Consider the following 16,991-nt stretch of genomic DNA (forward strand, 5'->3'; position numbering starts at 1 on the left):
CCAACGGCCAGCAATAAGCAAATAATAGCGCAATTCTAAATTGGTAATATATGTGTACAGTAGCAACTGCGGGTCCCTGTACCTATCGGTGTTCTGATTTTCTGTGATTGACATCACGTGACATCACTAATGCATAGTGCATACTATGCGAACGTAGCCAATGGAAAGACAAACGGTGCTAGGCGATGGCCATTGATCAATATTTCTCACCATGGGTGGAGAACCTGCCCCGGCCACCCCGGCCGTGGCCGGGGTAACTTTCAGCCTACCACGGCGCGGCCGGGGTAACTTTTCTACTCTTGTAAATCCTAAAAGCTGTCTCCATACGAGAAAAGAAAACTCACGCTCTTCGAGTGTTGACTTCCATGGGCGTAATATTGCAAATCAGGTAGGTATTTACCATTTACTTAACTTGCCATAATCTCCAACCCTAAGACCCGCGTGTGGTCGCCAATGCCAAGATTGCTCTCACATCCTGTTCAGTTTCGAAATTTTGGCGCGCCTTCGGCGCACTTTTTCAAAACTACTGCTTGACCTCATTGACTTCAACTGACCTGCCACCAACCGCAACCACATCCGTTTATGAGCGTACCCGTCAGGGTGCTCATAAACACCAAGCGGCCATCATGCTTCGAACTCGGACTGTTGTAACCGGGCCGCGTGCTCTCGCCACGCGGAATCCAACGCTCTAGCAACTGAGCTACGAGACCGGGACCGGTCGATATTCCTGGATCGACTCCCTGTTTGTATTATAAGAGCCGCCCAACATTGAAAAAGGCTACGCCCGTGGATGTCAGTGACCTATTTTAGTGCTTTGCTTGGTTCGATCTGTCAATTTCTCTGTAAAGCTTCTACTATGGTGAGTTGTCTTTTTGTAGCTATTTTGAGACACAATAAAAAGCTGAAAACGCAACATTTAGGTACTCAAAATGGCATATGGTTTGGTTTGGGTTCGGTGTGAAATTGGAAGTTTAAGTAAAAAGAAATAATAATTTAAAAGGAAATTGCCTTTTCGATCATTCCAAAAATGTTATGAATAATACGGTGTCGGATACAACGCTCATCCTTGAGCAAACACAGCATCCTATTCCATGCGTCAGAATAGGGGTTTGATGATGACCGTTGAGAACAACGTGAGTATATCGTCTTCCCGCGACTATCGGTCGCCGGCCGGGGTAACTTTTTCAAACATTCTCCACCCATGTTTCTCACTGCCAATGGGTGATAGCACGCAGCATATGACAGGGGCAGCGCTTACCTTTTGAAAGTAGGTGGGCCTTGGCAAGGTAAAGTACCTAAAAGTAGCGAAAACTAAGATGAAAAGTAAAAATCGCACGCTGGTTAGCAGGCTATCAGATCGTTTTTCGTGTAAGAATCACCATGCACAAAAAAAAAGTTCGGCATAGCTGTTCGCGTAATCACGGGACGAGATCATCAGTTTCCAGCCGTCAAATAGCGTCATCTATAGGAGCTATGCCCTAACTATAACTTTTACATTTCAGCCGCCAGGGGGATACCTAAGTCCCCTTACTTGGAATCAAAAAGATTTATATTAGACGTTTATGAAGATAACTTGGGACTGGTTGTTAAGTTGCATGCTCACGGCAGGCTGTCATCAATTTATCTCTATACATGTCTTATCTGATCGATGAAATAATACAGGAATCCGTTGTCATTCGAGTGTGTTCCAACTTTCATAATAGCTCTTCCGACTTTGACGAATATCGACAGTGCCGTAACAAAATTGGTAGTTCAGGTATAGACTGCAACTGCAGTTCTTTTGGAACTTATTCCTTAATCAGATGAATACTTGTCAGATATTTATTGGGCGTACGATATTGGCGTGCGAACGTAGGGGCCAAAAATTCGCGTCTACGACCGACTTCTTTTTAAGGGAAAAGAACCGCTAAAGCAAGAATCGATCCTCCGACCTTTCGTTCCCCACACCGAGACTCTAACCACTCGGCTACGACGACACATGTGTAACGGCCAGCCATATACAATTGCAAAAAAAGTCTCAACTCAAATCTAGCCCCAATGCATGCATTGTCGCGGCGGACGGCTATGACGTCGCACTAGAGATGTCGCTAGTTGGTGGGCCGATTCGTGTAATACAATTGGCGAATACGCGGCCGGCCGGCCGTGGTCACGCTTTTGCGAGGCTTATATCTCAGCAACCACTTGACCGATTTACACGCGGTAATTTTTGTAGGGTAGCTTCATTCCTTCTACCAAGTATTGGACTATTCCTGATGCATGTGGGTGACCCCTTATGCACGTGCCACGTGCAAAACGAAGAGATGTCCGTTTTGTAATTGTTGCAATATCTCAGTAACTACTTGGCCGATTGCGCTGAAAGTTGGCATGTCGGTAGGCACCCACTAGGCACTGCATATCCATGTGCCAGAGTTGGGGCGCTGCTGCACGTGCGCACGTGCAGGGGTCGTTTCCAGATCTCGAGAACGACTCGACCAATTACCCTCAAATTTGGTACACAGTTAGGGACCGGTTAGTAGGGTGCCGTGCACAAGTCAGTTGGGACCCATTTTGCACGTGCGCACGTGCAGAGTGCCGCTTCCAGATCTCGAGAACGGCTGGGCCGATTGTGCCCAAATTTGGCACATCGCTAGAGACCGGTTAGTAGGGTGCCATGCACAAGTCAGTTGGAGGTACCCCCTCGCAATTGCGCACGTGCAAGGCCCACCCTCTCGCTCGCTCCGTTAGTCGCCCCAAAAGGCGTTATACTGGTTTGAACATGTGGGGCAATTTGAACATAGTGTGAATAACAGAAAATTACGGAAAATCCATAAGTGGCATGACAATAAGACCAATGAGAGAAATTATCGTAACTAAAAGGGCTATCATATGAACGGGGTTTTAAGTTTCAGGGAGTGAAGATGTTGACGCACACTGTAAGAAATCAATTTCGCAATTAAAAACGCCTAAAATCACGTCATTGCAACTTCATTGCAGCGCAAAATCTTGCATTGCTAGCGCCTATTACGCAACGGCTTTTGTTGTACAATGACCTAATCAGTGCCTTCAATACAAGAAATTTGCTTTTGAAACCTGTTTTTAAATATGACAAAATAACTTTTAGCGTGGGGTAATTTGAACATAGTGGAAGAATTTCAGTGAAGACAGGGATAGCTCCGAAAAAAAACAACGTTCCCAATTTTTTTTTTTTGCCAATATTTTCGACCCAAAGCAGTAGCAGATTAGTGATACCAGTTTTATAAAATTTACGCCTAATATCCGTCTATGTCCGTTTTTCTTATCTTTAGACTTCACTCCAAGATGTTTCGCAAGATATGCACGAGACAAAGCATGGCTTAGAAAAAATCAAGCCCTTCGGAAACAGAAAATATTGCCTTGAAGCCTGGAGAGTGGCGCTCTTGGGTGCGGCAAGTGCAGATTTGTAGTCTCACAAATGTGTATTACATAAATAGGTAGGTACTTATACCTACCTGCTACAAAAATTAAGTTGGATAAAGTTTGGTATGCTAACCGAACTATCGATCCGATGAATTAAAGGGTACCTATAAAAGCGAATATCACTTGGAAATGAACTATTCTGCAAATGGACACAAGTCATCATCAGTGACTTTAGTTCAAGACCTATAGGGCTTGGTTCCAGCCGAAGTTTTTTGAAACCGCAGGTGCGTGCGACTGCGAGTGCGGACCCAATGCAAGGAAATTCTTGAAGGAGCTCGGCGTGTGGCTCGTAACAAGTTCTGGCGACTGTCGTGAAGCACTTGGTTTGTGGTTCGCTATCGCAGACATTCGAGTGAACGCGTTTTCGATAGTATTGACTGTGACGTTGTAATCCTCACGAAGTATCATGTGGACGGGTTAAGGCCGTGTTACACTGCCGAATTTTGGCCACGACCCTGTCGCCGAATCACGTCGTGTAGGAAATCGGCGAACAGTTCACCGACAGAGGCGAACAGTTCGCCGACAGAGCCCAATTTGTAGAAAACGGGTGGGGGCCCCCCTAATCGTGCGCGGGTCGAAGCTGATCCATGATTCGGCGAACATCGCGAATGAATGGCGAATATGTTGCGAATAGTCGGCGATACCTTGGCAACAAGTCGGCGCACGCAGCGACATGTCGGCGGCGACTCGGCGACTGTTTGGCGATCATGTTCGTTTTTTATATGTTCGGCGAACGGCCACGAAATTTTCATTTTTCATGAAATATTCGTGGCGGTCGTGACGAACCGTAAAGTCGCGCGGTGGACACCGATTGGTCTGCGAAATGCCAAGACCGTGAAAGAAAGATGCCGAATCGGTCCGCGACATAGGATGACTTGCATATTCGTGCACATTCGTGTACCAAAATTCGGCAGTGTAACAAGGGCTTTAGACTGCGTGACGAGAGGCGGAGATGAATTATGCCTGTGGAGGTAGGCAACCCGCAGGACATGCGTGTTCAGCGGCGCAGGCTACCAACACGAGTTGGCTATATGAGCGTGTGTTTAGCGATGAATGCAGCATTGATCGAAATTAACAAATATACATACTATTTCAATGTGATGACATGTTTTGCTCGTATTACCCGCTAGTGTCTACAAATCTACCACCAGTAACTCGTAATACAAATTACAAAAGACAGGAAACACAGGAGTCGTACTCGTATATTGGGTATGTTTGGTTCACCGAAGCCATCGTAGGTCCCATGCGCCCTCAATCACTTTCACTGTCACTGTCGTCACTGCTCGAATCCTGAAGTGACACGATCACTGGCTCGATGTCCTCCATCATACCATCTGCTCGCCAGTACACCTCTTCCAGTTCTCGCACGTGGCGGCAGCAGTTTCGCCACAAGTCCGGTGGCGCGGCGTCTCGGCTATCCAGCAGCAGCCTTTCCACGTCATTCAGATGCCCAGTGTTGTTGAACTGGCGGACGTGCGTCTTCATGTTTGCCCAAACCATTTCAATCGGATTGAGGTCGCAATGATATGGGGGCAACCTCAGTACTTCATGACCGGCCTCCTGTGCCACCTTGTCCAACACATACTCGCGTGTCTGTTTCAGAGGGCGAACCAGCTCAAGAAGCTCGACCTTCCGCAAGTCCGGATCAGGATTGACATCATGTACCCGCAGCCATTCTTGGATCGCTTCCTTCCTCCAGCTAGCTGTAGGTGCCTTGTTAGCACATCTTGAATGATACGAGGCGTTATCCATAATGATCACGCTATTCGCTGGCAGGTTCGGCAGAAGTTGGAGTCGAAACCAGTCCTCGAAACAGCTCGCGTTCATAGACGTGTGATAGTCGGCAGACTTGCCGTCCGTCCTCATACACATGAATGCTCCTGGGGTGAAGCCGCTGTCCGAGCCAGCATCGACTATGATTAGGCGCTTGCCCTTCCCTGTCACTGGCTTATGGCCGGCCACGTCGTCACTGTCCAACCACGCGACCGTTCGCATATCAAACTGGTTATACCAGGTCTCGTCCAAGTACACTATAGTGCGCTCTGGGTCGGAGCTTCTAATCTTCCGAATGCGTCTCAGGAACGCGTTCCGGGCTGCCACCACCTGAGGTTTTTCAACCAGCAGCTTTCGGTTGTTCACTTGTCGGAACTTGAATCCTATTTGGAACAGCTGCTTTCGTATGGTTGAGCGCGAGATAGTCTGCTCGAACTTGTCCTGAACTGCCGCTCTAATGGTGTCCAAAGTGACCTTTTTCCCTTCCAGGTACATGGCATGCACCATTCTTCTGAACGCGCACTGGTCAAACTCGTCGAAGTACTCGCGTGGCCCCCTGTTAGGGCGCTGGCGGGCTGGAGACTGGCATCCATGTGTCTCTATTCCACTCTTGAATGCATTAACAGAGGCAATCGACACTCCAGTAGCAGAGCTGGTCTCCTTCGCTACGTTAATGCTAGCCGCTGCACTCTCATCACCTTGCTTGAGGTATTCATCTTTCTTTCGAATAAAATATTGGTAAACATTATAAACCACTTGTCTCGCTTGTGCACCGATCGGTTTTCCTTGCCGAAGTTTTGAGAGCATTGCATATTATTGTATACGAATGGATATAAATTTCAAAAGATATATAAAAGTCTCAGATTTCCTTGATACACAGCAGACATATGGTGTGTTCGCTTTTAGAGCCAGTGGCAATGAGCGTGACGCTTGATTTTTATTATCAAATTGTGTGACGTCACGTGCTAAGTTATCTGCACATCTTGGAGTGAAGTCTAAAGATAAGAAAAACGGACTATAGTGTCCGGCATTTTCGTTGATTTCCGTTCAAAAATGTTAAAGTCAGCCATTTGTCCAAATATGTCCGAAAATTGCGCATTAATCAACACTCAAAAATGTCATTTGAATTGCTTATGATGTAATTTTACCAGCCGAAAAGTGTTCATTATATTGAGAGCTTAACAAGCTTTCCATTCGCCAATCAATGCTATGCACGATTACTTTATAAAAAGCGCTGAAGTGTAGCAAGCCATCGTCCAATGTTGTCCAGTCTGCTACCTTTGTCCAACCAATTCCGAATTGGACATTGGACAAAATCAGAGCTCCAAATGTCCAGGTTTCGATTGGCACCACTATAACAGATGCAGTAAGGTTGGGAGAGGTTTTATCGAACAAAAATGATAGACGTTCTGTTATTGAAGACAGGCGAATTCTGTCAACTGACCGGTGTGCAGCGTGCAGATATTGATACTCTGCAACTGTTATTTTTGTTGTTGTGTTGATTTTTCAAGTGAAGGTATGTTTAGAATTGTTCTGCCTATTTGTTTATGGGTCAAACAACATCGGCGTTGGCGAGACTATCGTTTTTATGACAGGTAAAGGCAGTATGTTCAAATTACCCCACGGTGAGGCCATTTGAACACACCGTGACTTGGTGGAGAAGTGAGGCTATGCTATTCAAGGTATGCTCGGCTCGTCCAAAAATGAGGCTTGCATGGTGAAAGCAAGTGACACTTGCGCTACTGAAGCAGTTTTTCTTCCTCCAGGGTTGAGCTGGAATTTGGTACAACGGAGAAGACGTAAAAATATGTTCAAATTACCCCACACTACCCTATTTAGTGGTAACTTACCTCCCAGTGTTGTTTGTATTGGAAGGCCCATCAATTGTCTTTCATTTGTGCATAAAACATTACTACATTCTTCGTAAAATATCATTGGAGTTCTCCCTAAAGCATCTTTCGAGAAGCATGGCAAAGTCACCCCGCAAGGCAAAGTCACCCCCGTTTACGGTACAGGTCATACTTCTAGAGATTTATCACCTCGTGTAAGCTGTAAACAACGTGTGTTCCATAATTCGCCAATATGACTCTGCTGTTTGTTTTGACTTTCTTTTGCCTTAATCTGCATGATAACAATGCAAAGAAGCTTTGGAAAGTAGCTTTGAATCCTTGCCAACCGGACTGACCAACAAGGTAGAGCCGAGGTCATCCGGTAGTCTTATCCATTGTCTGTGTTATATGCATCCCGCTGCGGTTTTCATATGATCCCTGATATTTTCTCCTCGTCTTGGCCTGATGTCTCGTTGTCGCCTGTCAGACCTTTTTCAGACAGTGCACAATACATCCGGAAATCAAATCACAGTCTTATCTTGGACAATGCACAATACTTCCGGAAAACAAATGGCAGTCTTGTGGGATGTTGTCATATGCAAATGACTTCAATATTCACTTAGGGGTGCATGGATAAATGAGCACTACGCGTTTCACGTTGCCGACAAAAATCACCTTACCTACCTACTGTCTAGTTATTAGCGACCACACCTGGCCAATACTGGCAATTACTAAACATTTTTAATGATTCCTGACCATACTTGTCAACCGACCGAAAATAACCAAAGTTATATTAATTACTTCTTTCGGAGTTATTTTAGTTACGGCCTTTACCATTAATTCACTTATGCTTTTCCGTTGATGCCAATTAGTGAACATGACTAATTAGGTATTAGCTACTATCTAATTTTACGACGATTCTGGCAATTTCTGACTATGAAGTACCTTTACATCACCACTTTTCGCAGTTACTGGCAAGAAATGGCCACTTCCAGTCAGTAATGGCAATGGGATACCATCGCTGACAAGTGATGACTGATGACCACTACACCAACCATTACCAACCATTTCTGCCTTCTGTCCCAGGCACTGCGAGCGTGGCGAGAGGCTACAGCACCTACGTGGACTCCATCTTTGACCAGGCCATGCAGAAGGCCTTCACCGAGTGCTGCGGCATGGACGTCGACTTCCTGTCGGCCTACCCCGACTTCTTCGCCCTCTTCCTGGTCATGGTGCTGACATGTAAGTGAGACGGCGGGCTGGGGGGAGGGGGCGACTCTTCGCGCTCTTCGTGGTCATGGTGCTGACATGTAAGTAAGATCGGTGGGCTGGGCGCGGGGGGGTCTTTGCCCATTTCCTTTCCTGTTCATGATGCTGACATGTGAGTTATAAGATCGCAAGGGAGGCGGCGAGGGATGGGCTGACGAGTAGGGGGACGGGAGGTGGAGACAGGCGCATGGAGGATCGAGGATAGCGGTGAATGAAATAGTATCTGGTGAAATTAGGACGCATTGTGGCGTTGTAGTATTGCACATTGCAGTATTGTAGTATTCGCACTTGAACCGCTCGACTCCATCGGTGGATTGCGAACAGCCAGGGTGAGAGGATCTGATCAACGGCTCAGCAGCATCGTGTCGCGTTTAGCGGTCCATATTTTGGAGTGCAGAATGGGGAACACCGCGAAAAATGACGCACTCTTGTGTGCGATATAGCTATTCAAGACGTTTTGCCGTGGTATTGCAACTCCTTTACCCTCGAATACGAATCATAGCCGTCACACATATGACGACGGCCTGCAATGCACGAACGCTGTGGCCATCGTGTAATCCCTGATACCGTGGTGGCGTTTTTGAAAAGATGCAGCCAGCAGAAAGGCAGATAGCGGAGATGCTCTTTGGGTTCCGAAATGCATCAGCGGAGTCTCATATGCCATTCAACCGCAGTCGAGTATTTTGCGTGGCGTGCGGCGGGATCCACGTGCGGCGGAATCAGAAATCGATACTGGCTGTCACTGCTTATATAATCTGTCAGAGCTCTTATTACACGTAGTTATTTTTAGCTACTCCAAGAAACAAATGTGTTCAGGGATGTGAATTCGAAATAACTTAGTTTCTTATTGAATGATGCTTTTATCCCGAGGGCCATGATAGTCTGAAACAGGTTTTTGGGATACCAATAGGTAATTATGACTTTATGGTCTTTTCAGAAATATCACCATTTGAAATGCAGACTCGTATGGTTTTAAGTTTCACTGTTGCTTCAGTCAACTAGTCACTAACCTCAGAAACAATGGCCTTATCTAGTTTGTAGTTATTTTAGCTAACGGGCAGAACTACTTATTTGTAATTTTGTTTCAGTATTGCGCGAGAAGATCTCCGCGATCGTCGCCCAAAACGTACCTTTCCTTGTATAGTTACTCTCACTAACACCGTTTGTATGAGTTATGTTGTGGCCTTTCTTTGTGCCTCGTATCGGCGACCACGGGCGTCACTGTCTGAAATTTATTGGCTGGGCCATAGACCTCTGTATGTACGGTGTACAAGACGTCTATGGTCGGGGTGTAAAGTGTAATGGTTTCTTTTAGATACCAAAGCCATTCTTACCATCGGCGTAATGTTGAATATCGATTAAGGATGACAATTATTAGCAGAGCTTGGGGCTTACCCAGGTCTATATAAAACGACACTCGTTTTGGTGACCTTCTGGGGTTTTCTCTTAAAGGTTTCTAATTTCTACCACCATATGCGTAATATCGAGACTACAGTAGTATAAGCTGCAGCGGTAAGCTATAAAAAATCAATTTGTCGCCGCACGTGAGGTCGGCCGTGTTAGGACCGGTGCCGCCGTGGCTCGTGGCCGTCCCGCTTATTGCTGGCAGATTACCGATGTCTCATACAGCCCTGCTTTTTCCCAAGCCAATATTTCCCACGCCAATTCACCTCCGTATTCTCTAATTACACACGCCAAATGAAGAACTGAACAGTCATTGTCGTGTACCAACCTGTTTTGGGAGTGGAGAAGGACTCGTTCGGAACATCCTCACCGTCGCAAGTTATCAGAAATATCTCCCATCAGCGGGGTAGCAGTCGTGTACGCCGGTATTTGAGCGGATCATCGCAGCATTTTTCATGTTTCATGCTGTACTTAATCAGCTGACCTATGCATAAGCCGCTCCGTTCTGATAGCTCGTTTGGGATCTGTGAGCGGCTGGCCCGTCCGGCGGCGGCGGTGGAATTCACTGTCGTCCGGCCGTGCCCATCGGACTCCGTTCAGAGCCCGGTCCGGGCCCGTCACCCGGCACGCGGCGCCGGCCGGCCGGTGCGCGGCACTGAAATTCACTCTGCCGACGGTAATTCCACGTTACGGCGATGTCCACGCCAGATTGCGATCACCGGACAGCGTCCCAGTATCGTTATCTGCTCCAGCCGGACATGCGGAATCCGCTTTGGCTGTCGATCCGCGCGTGTCTGGTGGCGGTAGTCGCAACTGGCTGCGTGCCCTCGCCACCAGACTACCTACAGTGCTGACGCAGGAATGGTCATTCTCGTTTTCTGCATTCTTTTGAAATGATACAGTACGCTCCTCTGAATCTAAAAAGATCTGAAATTATTTTTTTTTCTGAGTTATGGTAGGTCATCTTTATCCAAGACCCGTTTTAACCCAACACCCTATTTGTTTTTCTTTCATTTAGATGTGACTTTATTTATTTGTTTATTTATTTATTTACCTATTTATTTATTTATTTATTTATTTATTTGTTTATTTATTTATTTATTTATTTATTTATTTATTTTGATGGCTTGTGTACCTAATAAGGCATTGCTGAGGGTAACATGAAACATCCCGCACAGTTTAGTAGCATTCCTTAGTGGTGTTTTTTGGGGGGAGGGGGGGGGGCATCGCATCTATCAAAAGTCATCATTTGCAGAGCGTGCCGTGTGGTCCACTTCTATCCCGAGATGGCTAGTATCACATCTCACTGAATCACATTGCACCCTGTTAACTCGCCGTGCGCATTGCTCGCCTGTCCTCGCCGCTCTAATGTGTTCTATTTCGGGCTCCTGCCGTCCGTGCAAGTGGTGTTCCCAGTCATATACGGATAGTCCGGTATCGTCATAGCAATGTCATTACCTCGCTGGATGCGTCCCGATCTAGTCCGGTTAATTTGACAGATGTTGGACTGAGACCCGATTAGACAACTTCTCTAGATGATATTGCTGTCTCACGCTCCGTTTGTAGTGCGTCAGATATTTTTGAAGTTCTAGGTTTCCACGTGGTTAGGTAAGCCCGAAACTGATGGGGATGCCAATTCTGGAGTTGTAATGGGAAATGATAGATAAATATCATTCCGTATTATGTATTGTGCTTCACTCGCATTGATTTTAACGATCAGTCTATAAATACTGCAGCATGATGTGGGCCGTGTAGCAAACGGGTAGTGTTACAGATAGAAATCGACACCTGTCCGCAATAAGCGCCTTCCATCAATTATGGAGATCGATAATGGTCAATTGAAATGACAAAGTCATTCAGAAGTACATAGTTACTGGCGACGGCTTCGTTCGTAGACTACCTTGTAAGTAGTTGCGTGTCTACTGTTAGTTTTCGCTTCTAGTCCCATCTGACGGACAGTTTGGGTCTCTAAACCTGATAAGTCATCGTGTGGTGCACTTATACACCGTACAGCAAGTTGTACAGAATAATATAGATACTCTTGCTATATACGCGGATTTCTCGTAAGCTCGATGTTAAGCCGCAGCTTTTCGAGCTTGATTCGAGATTGTTCCATTGCACTTAGCCACTTTGACCAGTCGGTGTTTTTTTCTCAAATCACTGCCGACTGCCCTTGGAGTTTATCTCGCTCCGGTGTTGGTTCTCGAGTTTCACGGCTCCACGTGATCGACGATCCACTTGTGGTAGTGTGTGACGTCCGTGTAGATACCGGGCAGGCCGGGCCGGCCGCAGCCGATGCCGGCCGACACGACCCCGACCACGACAGCTCGCTCTTGGTCACCTTCCTGGTCTGCGACTGTCAGCGACCCGCCGCTGTCCGCCTGGCAGCTGTCCGTGCCTCCCTCCCGAAACCCGGCGCACACCTTACCCGGCCGAACTTTGATCACCTTGCCGGCATCGGTGAACCACTGCTGGCAGGTTTGCCGGGAGAGCAGCGGCAGCGCCGTCCACTGGAGTGTATCGGAGCGCTCTCCCCCGGTACGCCACTCGTCCAGGTACCCCCAGCCGGCCAGCAGGCCTCGCGCGCCCGTGTACCGTTTGGCATCAGCGCTGGCCGGCGGCACACACACCGGCTGAACAAAATCGCCCCAGGTCACCGGCTCGGAAAGTCTCAGCAGCGCGATGTCGTCATCAAAACGACCCTCCACGTAATCCTCGTGGATGATTTTTCTCTCGACGGTGACGACGCGTCGACCCGGCTCGGCGTCTGCATCGGAGGTGAGGTCTTGACCTCCGACGAGCACCGAAAACTGGCTGGCCGGTCGGCCGCCGAAGCAGTGTGCCGCCGTGAGAACGTACCGTTCGGAGAGGAGAGCTCCCATGCAGAGGTGAGCGCCCTGGTGGCGCACGGAGACTGACCACGGAAACTGGCCGCGGTAGGCCTCCTGACCGCCCTTGATGCGGGTTTGGTGGCCGGGAGAAGCGTGACGCTCGCCACACGGCACGGCAGCGAGACTCAGCGAGTCGCCGTCGCCGGCACACGGTGATGGAACTAGAACAGCTAACGCTGAGAGCAGGACTGCCGACAGTAAGCTCATGGTGTGAGCTGATGATGGCACGGTGTGAACTGACACCACTGCCAGCACCAGGTGCTCTATTTAAAGCGACCGACAGGGCCGGTGGAAGCTCAGACCTCACTCAGTCAAGGCCTGCCTTCCGGTATGTGCGACAGGGTTGCACTCTGTTGCACTGTTGCACCGCCGCACTTCCATGGATACTTCCTGTGGTGGCGCGGGGAGCCGACGCTCGCCGCGTGCTCGGTTTCCGCTGTGCCGTTCCGGTGCAGCAGGGATCAGTGTCCCCTCTGTCACAGAGCTGTCGGTAGCGATGTCCTGATGCGGGCGACCATGGGTGCCGCAAGGTCGCTCCGGTACCCCCGGAACCAAGCTGCACCCGGGTCCTGACACGTCAGATGAGTGATGACTCGTCACGCTGGTGATGACTCCATCGCTGTCACGCTGCTGATTACTCCATTGCTGCGTTATGTGGAAGCTGCTATCTCATTATCGTATTGACAGTATTGGCAGGCTCTCGATTTTCAAGTATTTGTATTTTAGTTCGAAAGGCCACTTCGCGACTAACGTTTATTGGGATGTTTGTCCAGTAACTCCTAGAGCAATCCTGCATTTTCCCATGCTGAAAGGACAAGCCGATTGTCTAGGTCGCCACATCAAGTACACAGGTGATACAACCTGATTGCCTATGTAAATACAGCGCCACAATGAACTCGTGTGGAGTAACACCGAGTACACCTGGCGCCACATTGCTCTATTGGCAACCGAGCACAGCTGGCGCTATCTCTGTCCTGAGCGGTGCTGTCTCGTGTTGACCTCGATGTAATGCTATCGGGAGCTGACAAGCTATCTCCTCCATCGCAATTGACTTGAACTTCTTTATATTTTCTCATTAGGTCTTAGTTTGACCCAAGATACCCAAACGAAACGTTTGACCAGTGACCACGGGCATACAAGCATTGTTTGTCTCCGTCTTGATTTGAGGGGCCTCTCCTACAACTGCCGAGTCAATTAGTCATTGCTGGTTGCCTGCATGTCAGCGTTTTCAATAGCTAAATGAATGAGGATGAATGCTTTAGGCAATCAAATGGCAACAATTCGATGGGGTCTTTGCGACTATCCTTATGCAGGCTGAACGCTTTAAAGCTCCAATAAACAAACAAGGTCGAACGCTTAATTCACAAACTCAGTGGAGGTGACGAAGCCGCGGCAGATATCCTGAATTCTTTGACGTGCGCTACTCTCGACAGTATGTCTCACTGCACAAAGCTGCAGCCGCTGTCGTTAAGTCGCTTTGCGGTGGCAACTTTTTCGTCGGCGAGAAGCCGATCCTCTCGATAGCTGGATGTGGTCTTCATTTGGCCACTAAGCGATCTCTTCTGTTTGCGGGGTATTAGCGTCCAGTGATAAGCGATTGTGGTCCTCTGCGTGCCGCGCCTCAACCCTTCTCCGGGGGCCCCCTGTCCTGATGACAGCGCAGTGCTCAGCCTGTCGGTATTCGAGGCAGCCACTCTCGCCATTGTTTTGGTAACCGAGTGTCCGGTTTTGTGGGCTGGCAGCGACGCGGCGTATGGTGGTCGTTTATTAATGACGTCCCTCCACGTGAGTGGAGAGCTGTATCCGCCGCTGGTAGCTCGGAGCCCGCTGGACGACCTCTCTGAGAGAGGCAGTCGCAGGAAGTCGGCTATCCTGGCTGCAGAGAAAGCTGCGCGGCCGGTGGTGCGTCACACGGCGCCCTGTCCTGGAGAGAGACCGCGTGCTGACCCGGTGACCTGACCCGACCGATCGTACGAACATCGTGATTTTCCGTGACGCGTGTGTGAGAAGACGGCTCACTGCAGCGTTGCTTTCGTGCTGGCATGGTCTGTGCCGCGTGGAACGGCCATCTTTTTAACCTGTGGACCTGAATATATGCCTGGTTTGCCCCAGTATCCGCCGGTATCACTGCAACCGTTCGTTCCCAGTCCTTCTCCCCGTCGGACGTTCTCGGTATCCTCTCGCCTGAGTTGCCACCCTCCCTATGCTCAGTTGCCACCCTCCCGAGTATCGAGAGCGGCACCGATTTCCTGTCGGGTCTCCATGGTCTCTGTGCCTGCCGCGTCGTCCCTTTGTATCGGTCAGTTCGGAGAGGTGTGTCGCGGCGCACAAAGCTGGTGGTTGCCAGGCTGCTGAGGTCGTTCCCAGCCGCTGGGCCGTGCGTCTAATGGAAAATACACCCTGGATTGACGGGCGGTGCCAGGCTGAATGCACACCACTGTTCCGACTGTCCGCTCGGTCTGTACTCTCTATCGCGTCTTCTTAGCTTCCTGGAGATCGCCGAGACATGTCTGCTCTGCTTGTGACAGGTGACACGGATGCACCACTCTGTCTCCCTCCATACCCCCTAAGACGTCGGTGTGTGAGGCGTCTTCGACCCCCACACTCCACAGGTGCCTTGAAAGCTAGCGAGTCGTCAAGTAGTCTCTGCAGGTGTTAATTCACTCGACAGGTGCTGAGGGGGTGTTTTGAGCCGCTGGTGTCGCAGTGATCCGAGGCTTCGCTGGCGTCGGCGCAGAAAATCGGATCCGTAGTCTTGCGGGGACTTTATGCGTTTGCTAACAGCTCTGTGGTTATTATCTTCGTGGATGACCAGTGACCACTAATGCCACTTGGCGATTTCGCAAGCGACTGTCACCAGAGTGGCTAGTATTTATTGAAATATTATGCCGGCTGACCGCTGGTAAGCTCTATAAAGGCAATGCGGTATCTTTCACTGTCAGGTTGACTTGAGAAACGCAAAAAGCACATTTGTAAAAGTACCTACTTTATCATCATAGCTCGCGCGTTTTGTGATCGTCCCTTCCACTAATAAATTATTGTGTGATTGAGAGAGGAGGAGTGACTGTATGCCCGCCCGTATGGCCCTCACCAAGAAACTGTAGGCCAATGGCCCTCATAGACCACACACAATAGTAGTAGCATTGCCATCATCTCCGGCACTAGCCCATGATCAGTTGATAGTGGTCATGCATGGATTGGTTAATCTAGACATGTTAGGATCATGATCGCCGAGAACTCACGCCACCGCCTGCGCTTACGAAACATTGCATTGTAAAGTGCTAATTGACGTGAGCGGCGTCGCGCATGCTTTACTATAGCATTTAACTTTCTTAAAGTCTCACTGAGACACTGTGATCATTTTGGCAAGAACCACGCCCGGCCTGGCCAGCAAGTGCAAAGATATGAACCGGCAGAGGATCTTTATCTGGTTGGATGGGAGAACACGTGAATGGGGATTCAGCATTTAATCGTGACCAAAACCATGTTCTATCGATGTGATAGTGTACATTCAGCTTTTTGGCGTTTTTTTTATGTAAGCTATCGTGGCAAACATGTTGAACATCTACGGGTGCCATGTAAACGCTGGCCATAGTAGCAATGTGAAGGGCTTACATATGTATGAACACGTGTAGTTATATGTCATTTAGTCAATTGTGCTACGGACATGTGTAAAATCTACCCGTGCAGAAGTGCAATGTGCAGGCTAGTGGCAATTTTTTTCTGGTGGTATAATACAAGTGTACCAACTCTATAGCATACTTTGGAAAGCTGTAGTATATTAGTTTTGCGGTAGACAGTGATAAGTAAGCGACAATGCGCTTATATTATATAACTAAAAGCTCTTAGCTGCTCTGGAACTAACCAACAACGGCGCTAAGCCGTCATTTTTTCTTTGTCTGAGTACTGTTACATAACCATCGTTGTTAATATACGATCACCATAATAGGCCTCTGAAGCAGCTTATTCTGGCGTGACGCTCCTCGGAAAGCATGTCAATCTGAGACGTTACGTTAAATGTTTGAGAGATCTTCAAGGTCTTCAGTGCGAATGCTGCTTCATTGAAGGAGTGCCTCGGTCATGCTGAAATGTGTGAACAGTGTACTGTGCGCGCACATTGAACATTGCACATGCTACTGACACGGATTTGTTATGCATGGCGTTGCTGCTTCTATTAAGTCGTTAACTGTTAGTCTAAATTAGTGAGTGCGTGGTACTTAGTTGCTGAGCGGTGGGGGGGGGGGGAGGTTCACGCATGGATTGTTGGCACGTATTAGTCTGAAATGGAATCGGTCATCAGTTGATGCAAATATTTACAGACGTATCAACATGGCATACATGGAAAAGCCCGATAGCTCGTGTCGGGCACTTCCACGGTCAATGGTGGCAA

At 48.5% G+C, this 16,991-nt stretch overlaps 1 protein-coding gene across 4 annotated transcripts in view; it reads left to right on the forward strand.

The window, feature by feature from the left end:
* The window catches only part of LOC122373236, a 68,724-nt gene that overhangs the window by 31,366 nt on the left and 20,367 nt on the right, over positions 1–16,991 (forward strand). For all 4 annotated transcript variants that reach the window (XM_043351094.1, XM_043351092.1, XM_043351091.1 and 1 more), the window contains exon 4: positions 8,124–8,279. In XM_043351094.1, coding sequence (XP_043207029.1) covers positions 8,124–8,279 — 156 coding nt within the window. The remainder of the gene's footprint in view (positions 1–8,123; positions 8,280–16,991) is intronic.

The sequence above is a fragment of the Amphibalanus amphitrite genome, unplaced genomic scaffold (assembly GCF_019059575.1).
Source record: "Amphibalanus amphitrite isolate SeventyFive unplaced genomic scaffold, NRLGWU_Aamphi_draft 001464F_arrow, whole genome shotgun sequence".
Classification (NCBI taxonomy): Eukaryota; Metazoa; Arthropoda; class Thecostraca; order Balanomorpha; family Balanidae; genus Amphibalanus; species Amphibalanus amphitrite.